The sequence below is a fragment of the Dicentrarchus labrax genome, unplaced genomic scaffold, assembly GCF_905237075.1.
Source record: "Dicentrarchus labrax unplaced genomic scaffold, dlabrax2021, whole genome shotgun sequence".
In the NCBI taxonomy this organism is placed as follows: domain Eukaryota; kingdom Metazoa; phylum Chordata; class Actinopteri; family Moronidae; genus Dicentrarchus; species Dicentrarchus labrax.
Genome location: NW_026136722.1, coordinates 21491434 through 21515596, shown reverse-complemented (window position 1 = coordinate 21515596; position 24163 = coordinate 21491434). Strand labels below are relative to the sequence as shown.

At 39.5% G+C, this 24163-nt stretch overlaps 2 protein-coding genes across 4 annotated transcripts in view; one reads left to right on the top strand and one right to left on the bottom strand.

Annotated features, from left to right (window-relative positions):
* Window positions 1–7086, top strand: part of LOC127355735 (neuronal-specific septin-3) — a 104447-nt gene extending 97361 nt beyond the window's left edge. For all 3 annotated transcript variants that reach the window (XM_051386839.1, XM_051386843.1, XM_051386844.1), the window contains 2 exons: window positions 3025–3076; window positions 3661–7086. In XM_051386839.1, the coding sequence (XP_051242799.1) occupies window positions 3025–3076; window positions 3661–3826 (218 nt within the window). In that variant the 3' untranslated portion in view covers window positions 3827–7086. The remainder of the gene's footprint in view (window positions 1–3024; window positions 3077–3660) is intronic.
* A 4361-nt stretch (window positions 7087–11447) lies between these two features.
* The window catches only part of fbxl16 (F-box and leucine-rich repeat protein 16), a 53892-nt gene continuing 41176 nt past the window's right edge, over window positions 11448–24163 (bottom strand). The window contains exons 5-7 of the mRNA XM_051386920.1: window positions 20015–20099; window positions 18900–18963; window positions 11448–17205 (exon numbers count right to left, since the gene is read on the bottom strand). Coding sequence (XP_051242880.1) covers window positions 17057–17205; window positions 18900–18963; window positions 20015–20099 — 298 coding nt within the window. The 3' untranslated portion in view covers window positions 11448–17056. The remainder of the gene's footprint in view (window positions 17206–18899; window positions 18964–20014; window positions 20100–24163) is intronic.

The window sequence follows — 24163 nt, the reverse complement described above, 5'->3', positions numbered from 1 at the left end:
CAATAAATCAAGGTTTTAAAATGTCAATTATCTGCAATAACTGTAAACATCTAACGCACGCACGCACACACACACACACACACACACACACTCGGTAATCCCTTTAGCTTTCATGTTGTCTGCCTGGAGTTTACCTTGTTTTTGGAATGACTCCAGAAGTGATTCCTGACAGCTCGCCTAAAAAATCCTCGTGCTGTTTCGTGTGGTGCTTTCTTTAAATGTTTGATTGCATTCGTAGTGTTGTATGACGCGAGGGAGCTTCCGCGTCTCTGAATTACGGCTTTGCAAACATTGCATTTTGCTGTCTTGCTCTGCGGTGTTTCCAGTGTAAAGTATTTCCACACAGCGGACATGTTGGCTAGCCACAATGCTGCTCAATGCTATCCAGCTAGCTGGCTGCAAACTGAGGAATGGATTTCCTGAGCGGAGGCGTGTCTCTTAACTCTGTGTCTCATTGAGCCGCACCTCCGTTCAGGAAAAATGTTAAAGCGCAGACATGGCTCATGGATATCGGAAATCTGCGCAGGTTGGATCGGGAAAATCCGATACGTGAATTATGCTGGTATCGGTCCCGATACCGATACGGGATCGGATCGGCCCCATCCCTAACCGAGCCAACATTGAACTCCAAGAATTCCCTAAGCTTTTCTGTAAATTGTGTCCTAAATTCCTCCTGTTTCAACAGGGTTGTGTTGAGGCGCCCTCTCGGTGCGCGAGGGGAAGCGCTGTTGAGCATCGCTGAGCAAAGCACACCTTTATGATCGGAGAGGGCTATGGGAAGCAGAGATACATTTTGAATATTTTGAAAGAGTTTAGGGGATGCAAATATGTAGTCGATTCTTGAACAAGATTTGTGTCGAGCAGAGAAAAAGGAGTAGTCACTGATTGATGGATTCGTCTAACGCCACAAATCTGTGAGCCCCAGGCTTTAGCCCAAGCCTGTAAAGCTGCGGACGCCAGTTTCTGATCCCTTGTCTCAGATTTGCCTGTCCTGTCATTAGCTGCCCTCCAAACCGGTTAAAGTCTCTCCCCACAATGAACAAATAATCACTCAGCTCCAGCATACTATTTGTCAAATCAAAACAGTTTGGTGCATACACGGATATGAAGGCTATTTTCCTGTTACTAATTTCTGTCTTAACAATTGTCAGCCTGCCCTCTGTATCAGACCATGTGTCTTGGATTTAAATTTTAAAGCTATGTCTGGCTACGATAGCCACACCCTTGGTCTTTGTACCAGATGTGGAGGAAGCTATGACATGATAACGCAAGGCGTCTAATATCAGCAGCCAAGAGATGCGTCTCCTGTACTAAAGCAACATCAATTCTCCTCCTGCGTAATAAACCCAGAGTGCTAATCCTTTTGTGAGGGCTATTCAAACCGCCTGCGTTCCAGCTCAAAATATTAATTTCAGGCATAATTTAGGGTGTTGGCCTCTATAATTAATGCCGACAGAGACATGAAGACAGCACCTGTGACCATCTGAAAAAATGAACCCAGACAGACAAGTATACAACTTAATCCAGTCAAGCCCCTCTCCCTCCATACAAAAAGAAAGTAACCCTCCCCTATTACTTGGCTCCGTGACCATAGTCAGAAATTGGGCAGCAATAGGACAGCAGTCGCTAGCCTCCCCCCTCCCCAGATTAAAATTACAAAGCAAAACTATCCAAAGAAGTCATCCCTTCAATACTTAAAACTAGATGCATAAACCATGCAGAAAGGGATGTACTGAACTATTTTAAATGTCTGCGATATACAACACAAAGTATGGTATAACTGTCATTTCAAGTATGAGACTAAGGCAGCTGTCTTACCATTATATGCATTAGCTGCACCAGAAGTATAACTGAAAACTGCCCCATAGGGTGAGGAAATGCTCCTCTAATCTTGTAATAAACTATTGATGAATCAAGTCTATCAGGAAATGATTGCAGTGAAACGGTACAACACTCAAGTAGATCGAAGCAGATAACATTGCACAATTATTTCGTGACAGAAGACACCACCTTATGACAATAACAGAAACTCGTAGTGACTGGGGATTATCTAGAATTGTGATGAGCAAAACAAAATAAATAGAGCAACTCAGGCTGTCAATGAAAACAACACAAAATCCCCAGGTGCGATTGTATTATAACAAGGGATTAAACCTGCATCTAGGAAGATACCCAGGCCTGAGACTAAACAGTCACTTTAATATAAGGTCCAAAAAAAAGGCAGTCAAGTGTTATGTGCATGTTACCTTGTTTCAGTGTTCATTATAACACCCACAACTCGAGCAGGCGCTTAAAGTCAGAAACAATAATTGAGTGTGGAGGAGAAAGAAAAGATCATCCACCGTAATCCGTTGTGGCATACACCCTGTCAAAAAGGGAAAGTGGCTGAGTGCCAGCTGTGAAGATAGTCCGTGGCGACTCCAAGAATGAAGGAGAAAATGAAATCTTAATCAGTCCACAGACTAACTTACTCCAGGAAGATTATGAGTTGACGAGTCTTATATCCATCCATTAGCGATCAGGGGCTGTTATGGGTCCTCCGCCGCCGCCGCCTGTGAGGTGTTGGCCCGGGTGTGCCGGCGGGGACCTCTCCTGCGTCGTCATCGGTCGGGAGTTGAGGAAATCCTCTGCTTCTCTGGGGTTGTTGAAAACACGATATTCCGGCCCAGCTTTGACTTTCAGGGTCGCCGGGTAAAGGAGAAAAAATTCAACTCCTCTTTCTCGCGCGGTGTCCATCGCCTGGGTGAATGCCTGTCAGCGAATTATCATAATTCCCATTGGCTGTGATAACATTTGAATTGCTGCCAAATTGGGTCATGTGCATATTTAATTAGGCAGATACACAAGTCTCCACTGTATCTGCAGAACTGATTAGTCCAACACAAGCTTTATTATTATTATTATTATTATTATTATTATTATTATTATTGTTATTGTTATTATTATTATTGTTATTTATTATCAGTTAACTTTATGTAAATGGCTGTTTTTGAACATAAAATAAATATTTTTCTCTTTTCACAGTTGAAAATGTGGCGCACTGTGAGTTTGCCAACCTGAGAGATCTACTCATCAGGTAAGTTTGGCAACAGTGCTACACTTGGTTCATGATGAAAGAGACAGGGTATGAGGATATAGATATATCTCAGTATTTGTAGGATATGAGGGTACATCTTTTTAGAGGGAAAAATTCACCAATATAGTGAATCTTTGAAAATAGACCTCTTCTTTGTGGATTGTGCACTGATATGACTGTAAAGGTACTCAGAAGGATGCTTTCTTAAACAAATAACTTTATTAAATAATTAACTTAAATATTCTTTAACATGTTCAATAATTTTACATTATATTACTGCATTAAGCATTTTTCTGCATTATATACCATTGAGCTGATTTATTATTTTTATGGGCAGAATCTCAAGGCACGGCTGAAGTGTGGAAAGTGTCCTGTATGGGGATCAGTTATTTCTTGTGATTGCTAGATCAAGTTTAATTAAATTTCTCAGGGATTGGCATGACATCATGTCATAAATTTAAAATGTATCACTTCTTATAGAATGATGGGGAGTTTGATGAATTACATGTTGTTTTAATCCAGTGTATCAGATAGAGAGTAGCAAAATGAACGTCAAGTTGTAAATCTTTTCTTTTTTTGCAAAGGTCTCACCTTCAGGACCTGAAAGACGTGACACACAACATCCACTACGAGACCTACCGCGTACGCCGGCTCAACGAGAGCAACATGGACTTCAGTGAACTGGGCCTGTCCACCTGGCTGCTGGAGAACGGAACTGCCGACAAATGGGAATCAGAGAGCCACCTCTGATCTCTCCATCAGCCTCCTCCTCCTTCCTGCACCTGCCAGACGAACACCGACGTTCCTCGTCCAGTCAGAATGAGAGATGGGGGGGGTATTTCACTCCCACCACACACACATTTGAAAATGAGATGGAGAATAATTTTTTTTTTTATTGTTTTTCCGTTTTTTTCATTATGGGACCATCTAGTGGATTGTTTTTAAATGAAAAATTCTATTCTGGGTTTTTACATTAAGACATAAGAAATGTATCAAATATGGATATATTTTTGACTGTGAGCTCATATATATTTTTTGGAAGGATGGTGACAGTGTACAGGGCAGGCTAGCAGCAGGTAGCACAATGTGGCACAAAGTCTCTCAATGGTATCTAAGCATGTTGCTATATAAATGCTACACAAAAATGTGGACAGTCCAGACCTCACTGTATCACCTAACAACAGTGTTATAGAAGCAGATCATATGTGGGAAAAGGCTGTCCGTAAACATTTAGCAATCATTCTTGCTTAGGGTAAATGTGTTTAGATGTGAATCTAAAGACATTGCTTTGAATTAATTTAAGAACACAGAGCAACCAAAATAGTCACAGCATGTAAATCAGGTAAATTAACCCCTCTAACAAAAACTCTTGCTGCGCCAAGCTGCCCTGTTCATTTTGACCATATCTGTTTTTAACAGTACTGTTGTCAGGTCAGACAACACGTTATGGAGAGGTGGACGATGTGTAGGTTTGGTTGCTTTATAAAAAGATGGCTGCCTTTTATACTTCTGAGCTGAGCTATAACTGACTGTAGGGAATATAAACTAAATGATTAGACTGTAGGATTCTGGAGGACATGCTGTATTGTATCCTTCGTTTACCCCTCCAGGTGTCCACATTTGCCTGCCCTTTTCCTTCACATTTCCATGTCCAGATTCCATGTATAAAATTGAAGATGCTGTTTATGTCCACATTTAAGTGCCAAAACTACAGAAAAATGCTTTATTTGTTCATTCTCTGACACTTTTAAAGAGTAACTACACCCAAACAGTTGACACACATAGAACAACCCTAGTCATTATGTCAACAGTTGAGCACATAATGGACTAGTGAACTAGTAAAAAATCTTGCTCAGTATTCCACCAGTGGATAAAATGAGCAGAAACGTAGACTCACTCCGTGGATTGCTGAAGGTGTGGACACCGACTTTGCAAGATCTTTTTCAAATTTCATCAGCCAAATCAGGTTCTAAATAGGTTAGTTGATGATGATGTGATTTGTGGTGTTTTCCATTTATTATTTTTCAGTTTTAGTGACTTTTATTATTCTTTTATCCAGCTCTGCAGCCCCTTGAACAGGCATCTGACTTCCCCAGATGCGACCTCTCTTTCTCTTTTTTGCGTTCATTGCTCATTTAAAACAAAGGGACAGCATAAAAACGGCGTAGTTAAAGCTGCAGTAGATAACTTTTATAAAAATAACTTTTTGTCATATTTGCTGAAGCTTTGACTATTACCTGGCAGTAGTACAGCATAGAGACAGATAATCTGTGAAAAAATCTGGTTCCTCTGGCTCCTCCTAGTGCTCATAATGGCATTTACAAGAATCCACTGGGCCTGAATGAAAACAACCAATCAGAGCCAAGAAAGATAGGTCTCATTCCCCGGGGCGTCAAATACAGACACATTGGGACCCTAGGAATGTGACTCAACAATCAACTATATTCAAGCCTCCAACCCAAAGCGTCTTTCTATTCTTCTCTGATTGGTTGTTTTCGTTCAGGCCATACCATTAGGAGCACTAGGAGGAGGCAGAGGAACCTGATTTTTTCACAGATTATATGTCATGTGTACTACCGTCAGGATATAGTAAAAGTTTCAGCAAAAATTACAACAAAGTAGTTTTATAAAAGTTACCTACTGCAGCTTAAAGTGGTTCATAGGTTCACGTCTGTTGCATCTCTAAACAGGCCAGGCGTGGTAAGTTGTGACCACACCCAACTGTGAATGTAGCAGTGCACTGTGAAGTGCTGTAATGTGCATGGTGCGCCTGGGTGTAGTTGTCTACACGACTCTCAATGGGTCGTAAATGGCTGGTTTAGTGTGGAGGAAAAAGCCCAGATGGATAAAAGATATATTTTCAGATTCATCAACATTAGTGTAAGCATGGCCTGTTACATTTTTAGTGTCACTAGTTGTGTGTTGCTATTGGTGTTGGAACTAGCTAGCTCCACCCTACCTTTTGTAACAACGTTATTAATATAGAAATGGCTTGTGGAGCAACAATGGTGCATTATTGACACAATAATTAGACTTTTTTTTTTTACATAGCAGGAAAAGTAACCATGGCGACCTGTTCAAGAGTCCCAGTGAGCCACGACAGTGTGACGTGAGCCAGGTTGCACCCTGAAACTGAAGGAGCTAAATGGAATTCAGCCATCATTCATGTGATTATCTACACCTGTACTTTTTCCTACTGTGTCACGTAAAATTTTCGTCAGCAAAAATGCAACTAGTATGTCAAGATTACCACTGTACAGTTTGAACTTTACATGATGGCTTGTGAAAATTATTGTTATGGTTAAGATGGCAAAGCCTGCTCAGCTGTCTTTCAGTAGATAAATGAAGATTTAAATATATTTTTAGAGAACCTAGAGAACCTTTCTGTTACCTAAAGCTGCAGTAGATAACTTTTATAAAATATAAAATATATTAAAAAAATATATAAAAGACTGTAGAACATGAGAGAGATAATCTGATGATCTGTCTCATGAACTACTGTCTGGATAAAGTGAAATTTTCAGCAAATACGACAAAGTTGTTTTATAAAAATTACCTACTGCAGCTTTGACTCAACATATTTCAGAGTGATGCTCTATATAAATATGCATGAGCAGTGTTTAAGAATAGTACTCGGGAAATGGCAACACTCAAGCATGATCAGGCTCAGCATTGGTCTCACCTTTTTACGTTGCTTAATTTTTTTCTTCATAACTCAACTCAAAGCTCAACTACCTGGTATCGAAAATGTCACTTTCCCTCTGAAAGCCACCTGTCGTCACTAGTGACACCAAACCCTTTGCAGTTGCATTCCACTTTGATCAAATACAGCATGTCAGATATTCAGTGTTACTGTCCTCTTAACTTCCTGACCCTATGTGTTAACCTCCCACCCATGTGTCTTATACTCAGCGTACTAACAGTTTGATTATTGTCTTTGTTTTTTTATAGTATAAATGATACACATGTTAACACTGTCGATTTACAATTAAATACTTGTCACCTTGTCAGTCCAGTGTGAAGTCATTGTAATGAACCTACTGAATCAAAAGAACCCCTGTTCACTTTGTGTGGGATTAGGTTTTCACAACAGAGCCGGTCCAAAGCAAATTTCTGCTAAGGGGCCCTCCTACCTGACCCGTAAGTCATGTAAGCCCCTGCCACAGTCACACCTGACACCCCACTGCTCCCACTAGAATCTGCCCTCCTTTAAAATGGTTTGCTCCATCAGTCTGTCTAAGAAAAAGGAGACCTATACAGAACAGAATTTTAACATTAAAATAAGTTAGAAATTCTATTAAATATAAAATGTAGAAATTAATAAAATATAACACTGAGCTTTGGCTATACAATGTAAACATAAGCCTATAGGCTCTGGCAGCAGCTTTAAGTCTCAGAATATCTGCATCAGGCAAAATACTAAATTATATATATTATAAATATTAGTATTATTTCTACTAGTATATTTGTTGCTATTGTTGTTGCTGTGCACTTTTGTCTGTCTGTCTGAGGTTTCTGCCTTTTAAAGGGATGTTTTTTTCCTTACATTAATAAGGAACATCCCTGATTTCAACTATCTAAATGAACTCTCAATAAAATAATAATTAAATAAAATAATCTCAGTAGGAGACAGGTCCTATCTTGCTGCCCAATTTGTATTAACTTTCCACAACCTGAGGGACAGTGAGTGATCTAGACCAGTGCTTCCCAACCTTTTTCCTCAAAGGACATCTTTTCTAACATTTAGTAAACTGACAACCCCTGACTAAGAATTCAATTCAATTCAATTCAATTTTATTTGTATAGCGCCAATTCGTAACACAAGTTATCTCAGGACACTTTTCAAATAGAGCAGGTCTAGACCGAACTCTTTATAACATTATTTACAGAGACCCAACAGTTCCCAGCTACACAGCAACAACAGTAGTAGTGACTGATGATCCAATCCAATCCAACTTTATTTGTTAAGCACTTTAAAAACAAACAGAGTTGACCAAAGTGCTGTACAGGAGAATAAATAAGACATCATAAATGTAAACAGTGATGGTGATGATGAAGACCACTGTGAGGAACATAGACAGTGATGGTGATAACACTGGAAAGTTCCCGTGGCAGATAACATGGACGTAGTCCGATGGCGACGAGCTCGATGTCCGGGCTGCAGACGCTCTTTCACACAGACGTGCCCGGCGTTACACCACCTGTTGTTTATGAGCACGGACAGTCCCCCTCCTTTCTTCATGCCGGTCGCGGTGGTGTCCCTGTCGGCTCGAACCGTCTGGAAGCCGGGAATGGTGACGTTGGAGTCCGGTATCTGCTCGTGTAGCCACGTTTGTAGGGTTTAAAGCTCCTCTTCTTCATCCTCCGTTTAACCCCCGCTCTGCAGCCTCACCGTCTCCTCAGCTCCTCCGGTATGGAGGGTCTCTCTCCGGTCAGGATGCTAGGGGTCCTCAGGGCGATCATCTGGTCGCGGGTGTAAACAATGCGACTCCCCGTCGCCATGGAGACCCGTGCAAACAAAAATAAAAAGTGCTCAAAAACGCCAAAAAAGTATTTAGGCGACGTGAACAAAGTAGTAAGAAAGTAAGAAAACAGTTAAAAATAGCAAAAAACACACTGAAAACACACTAAAACTACAACAATGATAGGAGCTGCCATGATGATGAACATGAAAAAAAGATTAAGAATCATACAGACTTAATAGACTTTCTTTTTGACAAATTCATGTTTTCCAGTCTCTGATGCTTCGTCATTGTTCTATTCGACAATTTACTTTACATTTACATTTCATGACAGAAGTGAACTTAAGGCGGAGGTACAGACCTACTGTTTTTTATTTTTCTAGCACTGCTCAAAATCAAGAAGGCCTCTCGACCCCCTAATGAAGCTTTGGCGACGCCTATTTCCCAGATTGGGATTACCCCACTAGAACACTATGTTCTCTGAATGCTGGGCTACTTGTGGTTCCTATAGTCTCTAAAAGTAGAACAGGAGCCAGAGCCTTCAGTTACCAAGCTCCTCTCCTGTGGAACCAGCTTCCAGTTGTGGTTCGGGAGGCAGACACCCTCTCCACATTCAAGAGTAGGCTTAAGACATTCCTCTTTGATAAAGCTTATAGTTAGGGCTGGATCAGGTGAGTCCTGAACCATCACTGATTTTGATAAAACTGGATAATACTATTTCAATACAATTCAATTCAATTTTATTTGTATAGTGCCAATTCATAACAGAAGTTATCTCAGGACACTTTTTAAATAGAGCAGGTCTAGACCGAACTCTTTATAACATTATTTACAGAGACCCAACAGTTCCACCATGAGCAAGCACTTGGCGACAAGGGCAAGGAAAAACTGCCTGTTAAAAGGCAGAAACCTAGGACAGATCCTCCGGCTCTAGGTGGGTGGTCGTCTGTCTCGACCAGTTGGGGTGAAAGAGACAGAGAGAGAGACAGAGAGAGAGAGAGAGAGAGAGAGAGAGACACAGACAGACAGGTGCACATCAACAACAGTAGCAACAACTACACTAATAGTAGTGACTGATGATGATGAACATGACAACAGCAACGATGGGGGACAATGAGCAGTGACAACAGCAACAACAGTAACCATAGCTATAATAATACTATTATATAATAATAACACTAATATCAGTGATATTGGCAATTGTAGTCAAGCAGGACCATGGCAGGAGGCTCCACCAGGATCCATGAGAACCTGCGAGACAAGAAAGCACAAGAACTCCGGGGAAGATTATTATTATTATTACATATCACATTGTTAGCACAGGTGCTTGGACCATGGGAGGAGGACGTTCTCAAGTCTAGGACAGAAATGCTGATGGAGAAAACCAGACCTGGGAAACCAGTATCAAGCAGTATCATGCCTAAACCGGAGCTGAGCTAGTGGGAAATGCAACCAGCTTCTATGGGCATAGCTAAGGGCAGAGGCTCAGAGACTTAAGTTAGGGCAGGATTCTCATTATCCACCCTTTCAGCCTTTGTACCTGTTGGCCTGGAGTACCCACTAGACCTGCTGCTGTGCTCTGTGTAGGCGCATTGATGTTTGATGTGAGATTTTACTCTGTGAGGGTTCCCTGTGAACTCTGGTCTTCTTGCTTCTGTCAGCCTTCACAAATTGTTGCAGTTTACCATCATTTTCCTGTTCACTGTGAACCATAGTGCCTATATCTAGGTCACTCGATTGTAACTGAACAGGTTGATGTGGTTGAGAGCTCCAGAAAAGGATTGTACAGGAAGTAGACCTTGAGTTAAGAATATTTGGTCTAAAGATACATATTGTCATTAGATGTGTAACCAATGTGGTGCCACCCTGTACTTTCCAATGATACATTTCATTTGCTTTAAGTCCACGTGTGGGAGGCTGTGGCTCAGAGGCAGAGCAGGTTGTCCCCTAATTGGAAGGTTGTTGGTTCGATCCCAGGCTCCTTCTCACATGTCAAAGTATCCTTGAGCAAGATATTGAACCCCAAATTGCTCCTGATGCTGTGCATCGGTGTGTGAATGTGTATGAATGCGTTAGTTTCTGTTTGATGAGTGAATGTGTGTGAAAGGGTGAATGTGGCACGTAGTGTAAAAGCGCTTTGAGTGGTCGGAAGACTAGAAAGACGCTATATAAGTACAGGTCCATTTACCATTTACATGTAATATAATATCATGACATCGACTTGTCAATCAATCTTCAACTAGTAGCAGAGCAGAGTAACAGAGTGAAGTTTCATTAGTTAGTTGCCAGCAGCATGGCTTAATATTGGAGCGTTACTGGAGTGTTTGTGGGGGCTGAGCCTCACTGATTAATGTACCAAAGCACAACTTTATCAGTAATTTTGGAGAAACTGGATCATATTTTATGGAACTGGACTCAGCAACCTCCCAGTGAACATGGCTGGACCAGGACTGAACATAGCCTCTGAGACAGACAGAGGACATCATAACGACAGCGTTACCAAGGAGATTTACAGAGTTTCCTGATGAACTTGTTGCTAAAACAAGCTAACAGCTGCAAATGGTAATCTTAGCTGCCATTAGCTAGTTTGCTTGTGCAGCTAACGTTAGGTGACTCAGCCCCAGGGTGGCAGGAGCCAAAACCCACAAAAAAACCCGCCTCTGTACTGTGTTCAGGTCAACAGTCACTCTGTCAGCATTAGATGCTGTATTTGGTCCTTGACTGGCTGTAGTTGTGAAAAGTCATATTGGTGTGATGTGATCGTATGACTAAATGCTTTTTTCGAAAACTTTATAACATCTGCATGTACCACAAACACCAAGCTGGTCATCAGTGCAAAGGTGGTCTTCAGTCAAAGTAAAATCAGTACAGGCACAGGTGGGCTAAACAAATCACACAAATTTTGCCAATTTCACATTATCAGTAAACTTGTCAGTATTTATTTTACTGCTTACTTAAAGTTGTGCTGTACAAGGGTTGTAACAAAATGGTGACAGATGTAGACCAAAGACTGTAGACAGTAAAATAAGTGACAGGGATTATTTACCTTAGAAAATGTACCTTAGAAAGGTTTGTTGTTAGTTGTTTGTAGCTGAGAAATGCATGACTGTGCATGTCAGAGTTCATGATATGTAAACGTACATTTTAATCCTTCAGAAGCTCATTAAAAGCAAAAATACTGAAAGAGCAGAAAACACATTTGTGTTGATCAGTTATCAGATTGTGAGTGAGGGTTTGAGAGTGTTGGAACTGAGCTGTTGTGTGGAACACATTTTAAAATGTTTTTATGGTAATAAATGATTCACTTCAAACAAATTCATTATTGACAACAGTCAGTCCATCTTTTGGTCATTCAATTTTCTTTTCAGAAATGGTTATAAAAAACCAAAAAAAACCAAGGGATTGTTTGATTTTAATTAAAATACAACAATTAAGATTTTTCTCTTTCGTGGTCAAAAAGGGACCATGAACAGGACTCCATTGAAAACTACCTTAAAAAAATATGACGATACGTTCAAATATGAGGAAATTATGAATGGTATAATGTAATTTGAGCTGACTTTCCCTCAAATGTTTTATTATGGTTGTATCAAATTAGGACCTATTTGGTGATTTCAGGCCTTGTTTTGCCTTGTCTAAAGTCATATCAGTGTATGGTTCCATTACATATACATTTTAGTCTGAGCTAAAGCAACACTGGCACACTGGCATGGCGCTCTTGCCTTGTAAATCACCACATCCAGTCATCAGAGTTTAGTTTTCTAGTGATTTAAAATGTTTCTTATATGATATAGAAAATGATAAACAAACCATTTTGAAAATCACCATCATACAATACACATTGTATTTCAATTTTAATTATTGTATTTCAAAAGGAAAATCATTTTTATCTGAAAATAAAATTGAATGACCAAAAGAACCAACTCTGCGGTATTGATGTTTATAATGACTTGACTTTTTCACATCAAAATTGTTTGCATGCTGACAACATAATAATTTAAAATAAAATATTCTGTCTAATAAGAATAAATTATTCCGTCTAATTAGGCATTTTAGTTCTCCCAAAGAAAAATAATTTTATCAGATGCAGCCAATTATTTATAATTCCATGGCCAAACTAAAAACAAGGAAACAGTAATGAACACCTATCAGTTAGTGATGCTTCCAGGTGGTGGCCTTCATTTATAGCATAAAAGTCAAATCCAAAATCAGCATTTCAGCACACTTGCCATGTTAAGTCTTAAGCCAACCATAGCTAGTGAGCGCAGAGCTAATGCTAAAGCTAATTTGCTGAATCATGCTCAAAACCTCTTCAAATAATTATTTTTCCTTTTCAATAATTTTGTCAGTAATAAGCTTCCATAGATTCCTCATCTTCACCAAATCAGAGATCTTTGTCACTTTAATGGACAGTGTAAACATTGCTTAGCCATGACAGAGGTCAATCTCAGACTTCAAATGCTTTTATGTATATCAGACTCTGTATTTCCACATTCAGGACAATGACAGTAAATATAACTTGTCACCATTGTTTATACCCTTATTCTTAATGATGGACCCAACAGCAATACAAAGTTGACACACATTTGCACAGAGGAAAACATACTCTTGTGCATTATGAAGATTTAAAAACCTTAAGTCAGTCTTAATGATGTTAGCGGTCACTGGTGTCTAAAAGAGTTAAATATGTAATAGGTAGATTATTTCACTCAGGGATCTGAAATGTCAGAAAAACAAACAAAACAAAACAAAACCAGTGATCAGTGCATAAGCTAATTCAGGCCCAAATTTGAAGCAAGTCCCATAAAACAAAATCCTTTGAAAAATGTCTCTTCAATAAATAAACCACGAAAATAAGACACAAATGAATTTAAATAAATAAATAGATAAATAAATAAATATACTTATGTACAAAGAAGAGATTCAGAACAACCTCTGAAATGAGCCAACGCAGACCAACTAAAAACATGCATGGTCTGCCGTGTCTGTACAGTACACACCCAGTCCATTTCAGTGTGTCAGCGATCAGCTAGAGGCAACAAGCCACATTTTATGCGCTGCTGCAGATGCATTTGGCACAACCTAATACTGGCTGACACTGATCCAATCCTGTCAGTTGGCAGTCAGCACATCCGAGGACACGTAAGAGGCAAAAAGCAGCACAGCGGCTCACTGTTGGGCTCATTAATTTCCTTTTAATATCAGATGATCGCGGGAAAGAAACACGACTACTGGCTTTAAACTTATTTGTTTTTCCTTTGAAACATCAATAATTGATGTTAAATAAATACTTTCGTTTTTAGGGAACTTTACTATTTTTCCTTCTTACCCATAGTCATACAAACTTTCGGATGCCCTTCTGTATCAGTTTAGCAGTACAAATGCATGTTGAGTGCAAAGCTTAGCTTAGCTTAGCTCAGTTAATTGATGCTAATGGGAATCTATCTTACCATTCACCTTAACTCTTCTTCCATGTAAGTCTATAAGTGACTAACCTGTTTGTTTACAACCTGTCTGATGATCTGGCGGTAGCTTTCCCAGATCTTAGCTACTAGCTTTGTGGATACACTGTATTACTGATAAAATTATCCTTTAAGACAGTGGCTCTCAACAAGGGAATCAAGGGGGTCGCAACATAATTTCCAGGGGTGATCAAATGGTTGTGAAGAGTAAAATAAAATAACATATTGTGGATTATATACTATAGGCTATACTCTTCTGTCATACTTGTTAACAGGCCCAGTTACCTCATGATAATGTACTTCTTTCTATCATTGTTCTTTTAGGCCTAAAGCAGACATCTTGACTGTTGACTGTGCCATTATTTCAGTAAATCTAAAAAAATTAAAGCTTCTTATGTCTGTTCCTCTGTCTGTGGGCAAAGTAATTGTCTTCCTCTGTTCCTGCATTGGTGGCTTTCATACGTTATATTCCAGTAATGCATGAAGAGTTTCGGGCAGATGGGGGAGTCGCAAATATCAACCCGATTATTATGTGGGTCACACCTTTAAAAGGTTGAGAACCACTGCTTTAAGACAGTGAACCTTTCAGGCATAAGCTCCTCCTTGACTGTGTACCCCTGACAACAGACTGCATCTATTCAAATGGTCATTTAGATTTAGGGTAGAGGCATAGATTGTATAATAAATAGTGGATGGAGTGTTCGGATTTATAAAATGATGCCAATGCGGTGTCTTAAATCTGCATTCTTTCTAATGACCAGGAGGGGGCAACCAATGGAACTGTTGAACATGTGATGTAATAAAAAATTAGCCTACTTGTTGATTTAGCTCAGTAAACAGTTTCTTAATGAGTTTATGGTATCAATAATGCCATAATGCCGAACTCGAGGCTTCAAAACGGCACTCCACAAACCAATGGCTGAAGTGATGATTCACACTTTCTCAGAGGTGGTATGCTGCATTAGTTCCCATTAACATTTTAAGCTTAGGTTTACGTACAATACATTTCAAACTGCTGTTTGTAACACTGCAGTGTTTCTGTAGATCAATGTATGCTTCTAACCATGCATAGGTTGGTTTCCTCCCGACTTGCCCAACAAAACAGGACTAAACATGTCTTAAAGGCTACTGCAAAATGCTGTTCACTATAGAGAGAAAACACTCACCAAGACACACATTGTTACATCAAGTGTATCCCATCAGAAGAGTCAACAAGTAACAGGTTGAGAAGCAACAAATGGGAGAATCTTTCGCTTGTCTTTAGCTCACATTTGTACTTACAAAGCCCAGTTTTCCTTAGTTTCATATAAACTTACTTCTTAGTTTGCTGTGATAATGTAAATGGCAATTGTAATGTCACTTTTAATTCAAACATGTAGTGCACTGACTTCTGCTAACAATTGTATGGCTGATCCCATGTACATCAATTCATTGAGCTAAGCTAGGCTAAATATGATTTCAAACATAAACATAAAAAGGCTGTTCCTGAGTTTCTCTGACTCTGGTTTAGCAAGAAAATTTGTAGATTTACCACAAACTAAATCATCTCTTAAAAACGTCCACATTTACAAGAGTCCTGAGCTCCTGGCCTGTAGGACACTGTAAGAACTGCTCTAATATTAAATACTGAAATCCCATAGTCTCCCTTACCTTTGAGGTAACCTCACCTTACAAAAGGGGGTCACACAACGCATTTGCAGCTTCAGGGCCACACAAGTTCAAATTCAACACTAAACATTATGTGTTTCAATTAGCATTTAAAGGATGGAAACAAGAGTTTATTTCCAAAATCAGCTGTACCCCCAATTTGGACAAAACTACCTCACCAATAGAAAGGTTGCTTGCAAACCTCCCTCTGCTATTATTATTGAAGTTATTTATTAGTTTGAGTCCAGAAATATCAAGTCATCACTTCCAGTTTAAGCCCTACAGTCGCCTTGCATTTTATCCTCCACAGAAGCTCTCAGGCATTAAATGCTTTATGTGCACTCTGCTCTCAATTTGACCGACTGCTTGTTGCACTGCCTCAGCGACACATTTCCCTTTTTAAAATCACAACATTCACAGTTTACAACAACGCAGCTTCCAGATCTGTAAATTAAATCATCAAAAATGGGGAAAAAGAGCGGGGAAAAAATGTGAAACAATGAGCCAATCAACTCCAACACTGTAAACTGTTGTTTCTCAATTTTTTTCAAGACACAGAAATGGAAAAAGGTGGGGGGCATCCCAAAAAGACCAGAACCGGTGAGTCCATGACGCACACTTCACACACAGAGGAAGGGAGAAAAAGAGAGAAGTTCCATCCTTGTCATTCACTTCCTGGACTGCATGTTTAGTTCTTTATGGTTCCTGTTTCTCCAGCTGGCATATGGTGTCTCCCTCTAAACAAGAGAAAATTCAGCTTTTGATACCTTCTGAGAAAAAGAATAACAGCAGTTATATTATACAGAGTGATGGAAATTGAAACGTCAGTACTCGTGGTCTTGAGGACCTTACATTTGTTTCACTAACCATATACAGTATGTGTGTGAGTGTGTTTACAGTGTATGAGTGCATGTGTGAGTTCCACCATTTCAACTCAAACACAAAAAGTCTTTATTTCCCTTTTCAGAATTCCGCTCCTGGATCTGCACGTGTCGCTCCCTTCGGTATCCATTCAGAAGAAAATCATCAAAGTCTTTAGAGAAGCTCTTCTCTGTAAACAAAAACCTTTCATTCTGAATAAGAAACTTGCTGTCAGACAAGACGTCACACCAAGCTCTTCACTCCAACATCTTCTTCAATTAAAACTCGAATGCCATCCCATCATCCTCTGGGTCTGGCATGTACCATCATCTGCCTTCCTGCCTCTCTGTCCACCTGTGGGTCAGTCTTGCTCAATGGGGTGTGGAGGAAGATGGGCGGGGTTGGGGGCTGGACAGGTAATGAGGAATGTGTGGTACAGTAGGAGCAGTTCAGTCTTGAGGAAAGAGTGAGGAAGAGTAAGGAGGAGGAAGGTAGAAGTATGGCGATCGGTTGGTCGGTCAGTTGGTCGGTGGGATGGGTCAGTGGTCTTACTCTATGACCATGCAGTGGGGCAGGTGCTGGGAGTAGTATTTGAAGAGCTCGGCGGTGGCTCCAGGGCAGTTAGTCAGCTCCAGCTCCTCCAACTCCTGTAGCTGAATGAGGCCAGACAGACCCGTGGTGGTCAGTAGGGGGCAGCCTGGATGGGGGGGGGGCACAGCAGTGGAATGGGTAAGAAGGATGCTGATTCCGCCAAAAGGTTAGACAGTTTATCTGCTATAACAATTATTTTCTTGAATAATCAATTAATGTTTGTGAAATGTAAAGAATATCCTAAAGCCCAACATGACATCATCAGCCCCTTTGTTACAACCTGTTCAAGGCGGGAAAGGTACAAATGGGGACAGAAGACAGAATGGGGAATTGGCATTTTTTTCTGCTTACAGCCGGCAGTGGAGGTAGCAAGAGAGCCGAAGTGTAAAATGTAAAAACAGTGATGTCATGTGACATGTCCACAGGATCAGTCATTTCTATGCATTGCGCCACCATTGTTTGGTCCAGCAAAGCAAACGCAAAGGGAGCGTAATGCCGATCATTCTTTACTGCACTGGTGGAGGTTCTCTCATGGGTCTTGTTTTGTCACATCAACAGTCGAAAACAAAGAAAGATATTCAATTGAACTTCATGGCAATTTGTCACATGAGTCAAACAAAAGCAGCAAATCCTTACAACTTTTAGGAGACGTTTGGCATTTTCTTTAAAAGATAATGATTAATTGATTTTAAGAGTTCATGTGATGTCTTCTGTGCAAAATTGATGACTTTTGGTCAACTAGGGCGGTGATCAGGAGTATGTGCAGTTCTGCAATTGCCAGGGGGTAAGATTGTGGAGTAACTCAACTAATTTTACAAAATAGAAATTACTATTTAATTTAAACATATATCAACATATTGAGTGAGCTGTAACACATGCAGCTGGTGATACAATTGAGAGGGCCTTAAAACTAGTTAGTGATACGCAGAGAGGTCTAAATAGTTAGCTGAAAGTAATGGATAAAGGATTGAAATAGCAAAAAGTAATAGTTAGCTAAAAATGTGTATATGATTGAAAAAAAATATCTAAAAATTGATAAATGGCTAAAAAGTAAGTGTACAGTTCAACTGTATGAAAAATATTTTCTAATATTATCCACTTTTATATAGTCAGTAGTGTCAAATAAAATCAGTGAACACATTTGGCTGGTGGTTGAGGAAGGGGTACTGATTTCATCTGACAGGATAGTGGGTATATGTGTCTGAAAAAGAGTGTGAACCACTATAATACTACTGTATTTTTTAAATCAAATCAGTGCAGCGGGCACTAGATGGCACTATATATTTGCTCTACAACAGAGAACAGGTGAGTGTTAACATCCACTTAAATACAGTGTTCAGCTGTCGAGTTGTACAAAGAGCACATTTATAGAACAGCCGTAAGACTTGATGAACAAACCACAATATAAAACAAGTAGGCTTTTGTGTTTAATAACCACTGATTGATTTCATTCATAATGTTTTCATGCTGCCACATTTTCTGTTAAATTATATCTTTGTTGCTCAGGTCCTCGATAGCTAGATAGATCTGAATACAGTGAAGGACTATGGTGAGTGCAGTGGATGAATTTCAAGTCACATCAGTTACTGAAACACAAAATAAAATGTACACACACTATTATATACACTATCTTAACCACATATAGGCTTATGTTTGCTTATTTACTTACAATGTATAACTCATTACCCAGGTTTTATATTTTAAAGATGAATGTTGAAAGCTGCGTTTCAGTGTGGTTAGAATAGAATTGTTTTAAAAGTAAGGACTTTCTGTGGAGAAAGATGGACAGATAAATCATACCTGCAAGAGACAGTAGACGAAGACTCCTCATTCCAAACAAATGCTGCAGTCCAAAATCTTGTACCTGCAACCAAGTGCGCGCGCGCACACACACACACACACACACACACACACACACACACACACGTATTCCAATTAAACTCCAATAGATCATTATAGCTGTGCAACTGACAAGTAAAAGGGCAATTGTTTGTATCATTTAATAAATCAATAAATAATCAATAAGTCAATAAAATAATAAAGTCAGTAAATCAATATTCACATTAAATCATTAAAGTTGAGGCTATTTTCTTGTAGTTATCATTTTTACTTGTCCAATTAAATAAATGCTTGAAGGTTGTAAAATCCAGTAGCGAAGTTATTTCCAACCAACTAGTACAAATGCAAACAAAGACAAAAACAATGACAATTCAACTGTATGAAAAATATTCTAATAATATCCAATAGTCAATAGTGTAAAATAACATCCAGTTTAAAATAAATTCAGATGAATACATCTGGAACATGACTGGTGGTGTTGATGAGGGGGTACTTGAGTTTATCTGAGAGAACTGTGGTGGGAAAAGGTTGGGAACTACTGAAGTAGCAGACAAAAAAACAAAACATCAACATGAAATTATGTCAATGTGACATTATTGTCATGGGATAATACAGTTCAGACTTTTCTATGCTTGAACTGCAATATTACTCAACAATCCTAGATGGTAACTCTGATGGATTATAAAACATACTGTAAACAAGTTACAAGAGTGTGTTGAAGTCAAAGAAAATCAAAAACTACATTGTGATGAGATGGATGGAACTAGCTCCAACAGTGACTATTTTGCTATTCTTAGAGCCTAACTAAAAGTTGGAATGATTAAGGTTGTGCTACACAGAATGTCCAATAAGGTTCACCCTGTCAGTATGTAATCAGCTAACTTCATTGTGATCCGTTTATTGGAAATATGTAATTTCTTGCTAGTAGTTTTTCAAATAATGTTCATGTACAATGCCAAGTTGTTTTTCTTAGTTGCTACATAATAAATAGATGTACATTAAGAAAATCCAGTGTGGGATTTTTACAAATGGTAAACATCTTCTCAAGCTTTATTATATCTTTGTGTTTGTGTTACCTGACAACACCAACGCAGATAGAGGCTCCTTAATGATGACATGGTGGACAAGTAGCCCAAGCCAGTGTCTGTGATCCGCACACACCTAAAAGTAGACATAATACACAACAATACACTTGAGTAAACCATGACCATTTCACACACTATAGACATATGTATGTATAAAATATATATATATATATATATATATATATATTTGTATAGTTGGTAGCATATATCTCAATATTAATGTACACTCAATTTTAATAACTACTGTAGACATATACAGGCAGCTGGACTCATGAGATCACACGAATGGTTGTATACAAACTTGTATAATAGCCCCTTTCTAGTCTTTCAACCACTCAAAGAGCTGTACACTACATATCACATTCGCCCATTCACATAGATTCATACAGCAAAGATTCATCATAAACAGAAACTATCAATACACAGCATCTGAGGCAATTTGTGTTCAGTATCTTGCTCAAGAACAGTTTGACATGCAGTGGGAGGGGCTGGGGATTAAACCGCCAACCTTGGCGAATTCATGTTGCCGTGCGTCAAGCTATGTGCTTGTGTTCAACCCAATGGTGCCAGAATGAGTTTCAAAGTGGGGATGGCATTCAGCTTTGTATGATGTTAAAACTTTGGGGGATTTTTTTCATGTCAACTTCTTTTCAATCTCAGCCTAGCCTACAGGTTTTGTGCAACTAAACTATGGTAAGAAATCAGTGGGTAATATATCCATCCCATCCATCCTCTGGATGCCTTTGGCCTCTAGTTTGTGCATGTAGCTCATTTTATACAGTGAGGTCAAGTCCCAAAAACTGGTCTCACTACATTGAAATGGTTACATATGGGAACATCATCACTCATGAATACAGTTGGGCTCATTGAATCAACAAGTGTCTCTACTTTCCAGTCTTACCCAATTTATGCAATCCCAATACTGTTTATGGACCCCAGCAGATATACACTAGGCAAAAAACAAAAACTGCATGGTATTTGCCTAAAACTGCATGGGATTAGCAGAAAGTGGGTGTGGGGAGACTCAGGGGTACCTATAGAACCTATTTGTATTCAGATATCTTGAGGTCAGAGGTCAAGGAACCCCTTTGAAAATACCCATGCCAGTATGATATAGTTGGTAATGGTTGCATCTAGTTTCATCTGGTATCAGTATCTTCACTATAGCTTAAAAACAGAGCCAAAATAAATCATCGGAAAGACAGTGGAAGAGGTTACTTTAACACCTAAAAGTAGGGGGACAAAAAGTCTCGTTGTCCACACTATTCCAGTACCAGTTGTGCAACCACATGTACTACACCATGAGGTATGGGGGTGGTTTAACTCTAGGTGTGTGTGACAACATATTCGAGAAAAAGGGGTTAGTGTAGGTGCTGCTAACCTCAGTTATATCAGAAATAGAACGTATTTCTTCATTGAAAAAGAATGGTACCGAAGGCTTAGGTAAGATACAATCAATAATCTTTCCCAGAATGACTGACCCCACCTTTAAAAAAAAAAAATGTAAGAAGCAACTGAAATACCTGCATCAATGTATGTCATGTCAGATACATATATTGACATTGCTTGATATGAAAAAAATATTTTCATCTAATTTTTTTTTTTTACCAAATTGCATCTAATAGAGCATCTTTGGAATGAGGTGGAACAACATCAGTGTTCCCAGTATATTGTTGAATCCATGCCACAAAGAATTCAGGCAGTTCTGGGGGCAACTAGGGAGTCCTTCCCATGACTAGAAAGGTGTACTTAAAAAAGTGGACATTATAAGCCAAATTCAGCACATATGAGCCCATTTCCACCCTGCAGCCTTGTTGCTAAATAAGGCAACATTTTCTAGTAGAATTGAAGAGCAAGTCCACTGTTTGGAACTGAGCTCAGTACACTGTAAAAATTAGTTGTCATGATAACTTCTAATTCATTGTCAGTATGACTACAAATTATTGAAACAGTTGTGATAACTCAGAATTTTGTGTTTATGTCTTCTCAACTAGTGAAAAGTTTTCAAACTAAGAAACATGATTCAATTGAAATTAAGAATGTCAGTCAAAAGGATGTACGGATAATCGCTTCTGTCATTGGCTGACGTAGGCACGTTCAACGTCTCCAAACAAAACGTTTCTGCTGCCCGCCATTTTCTCTCTTTCACCACATCCAAATCTGTTCGGTAGTTTGGATTACCCTGCTGGAATCTGAGGTAACTAAGATAGCTAGCTTTAAGTGATAGCTAAAAGTTTGGCACATAATTATTATATAATTATAATTTATATTATAATAAATGTTTAGCCTTTTATTTGCATTAATCACCAGAAGCAACCAGATGGTCCTGCTTCTGTTCAGATGTCGTTTTGAACAAAATTCTAGCTCAGCAAAACCTATATCAAAAGATATTTGAAAATAAAAGAGAGAGAAAACTATATTTTTCAAAGCCTTTTCTTGATATCTCTGATATCCATTAAACTTCGCGCGTGACCCCGCCTCCCTGTCTGCAGCGCGAGGCCGAGCTGATTCTGTGGCAGGTGAGCTCAGTGTGACGGAGACACTCTCGTTTCTCCTCAGGAACAAACTGGTGCCTGCTCCACAGTTTGTCATCAATGTGGGTTGAGTTAATTAAATTGCTTTTGTCTTGTCTTTCTTTTGCTAACTTAGCAGTAGCTAATGCAGCTTGTAGTAATATTGATGTTGTAACAGTGAGCTAGTTTCAGCCCAGCTCAGATGCATTGTTTTTTGCAGGTGATATCATTACACTAGAAATCCCAGCATGTACGATGTCGTTTGTTTTTCTTCTCAGGATGTATGAAGAACATGTCAGTGGTGATTGTATATTTTCAACTTATACAACTACTAATGCTAACATGTAGTAGCACTGTTATCAGCAGCAACCTCACTAACTCACACACTCTTACTGTTCCTTGCACAATTTATCTCTCCCTCATTGTCTCACTCTGTAACTCATTCATATACTTTCATTCAGAGCACCATTTTGAGAGAGTGAACAAACTGTTGCTTGTTAAATGAAATGAACTTAATTGATCCATAGATTGTTATTAAAGTGAGGTATCCTCACATCTACTTGAGTGGCTAGTGGCTTTAATAGTGTATTCTGTCTTTTAACAGAATTCCAACCAAACAAAAAGGGCTGTCATTCTGAGGGGCCTGCCGTATTTCCTCCGTGAAGATCCTTCAAAGTTCCTCAGGACTGCAGAGGTAAGCTTAGTTATTGTTACTGAATGAATTGATGAAACTCTGTTGCTAGCTGTTAATGTTTTAATGCCAATGCATGTGGAAAACTGGCCCCATTTTATTCACCCTATCAATTTTGGCTACCATATTATGGCATGCCGTTTAGGAAATTAACTTAGAATATATTGAATGAATGTTTGAATATATTGAATGAAAACTGACGTCATCAAGGCACTGGCGCCATCTTTAGTTTAGGCCTATCAGCTTCTACCTGAAGTGTTATTTCCACCAACATCTCCGAGAGACCCTACGCAGACAGACACACACACACACACACACACACTCGCCAGTTTAAGACTCTACTGTTTACTTTCTGTTTTTTGTTTTATTATCTCTTAACATATGCACTTTAATCTATTCTCTTAATTGTAATGTTATTTTACTTCTATTTAAAGTAAACAGTAGTGGCGAGTGTGTGTGCGAGTAGGGTCTCTCAGCAGGTCAGTAGTCTGATGGTGTGCGGGTAGAAGCTGTCTCTGAACCTGCTGGTCCTGGTTCGGATGCTCCTGAACCACCTGCCTGACGGCAGGAGCGTGAACAGACTGCAGCTGGGATGGCCGGAGCCAGAGAGGATGTGCCGCACCCTCCCCCTGCAGCGCTGGCTGTACAGGTCCCAGACGGCCGGCAGCCCAGTCCCGGCGACCCGCTCTCTGCAGAGCTCCTCGCCCGAGGACAGCACAGTCGCCGCACCAGGCTGCGAAGCCCCCAGCCAGGACACCCTCTTATGAGTAATCATGTTCAACAAAACATTGCTGAAAGAACATTATGCATCATTCTTGAAGGTGAGATGTTGGTGGAAATAACACTTCAGGTAGAAGCTGATAGGCCCATAAGAAAGATGGTGCCAGTGCCTTCATGACGTCAGTTCTCATTCCGGTTTTCAGGTTTCATTCAATA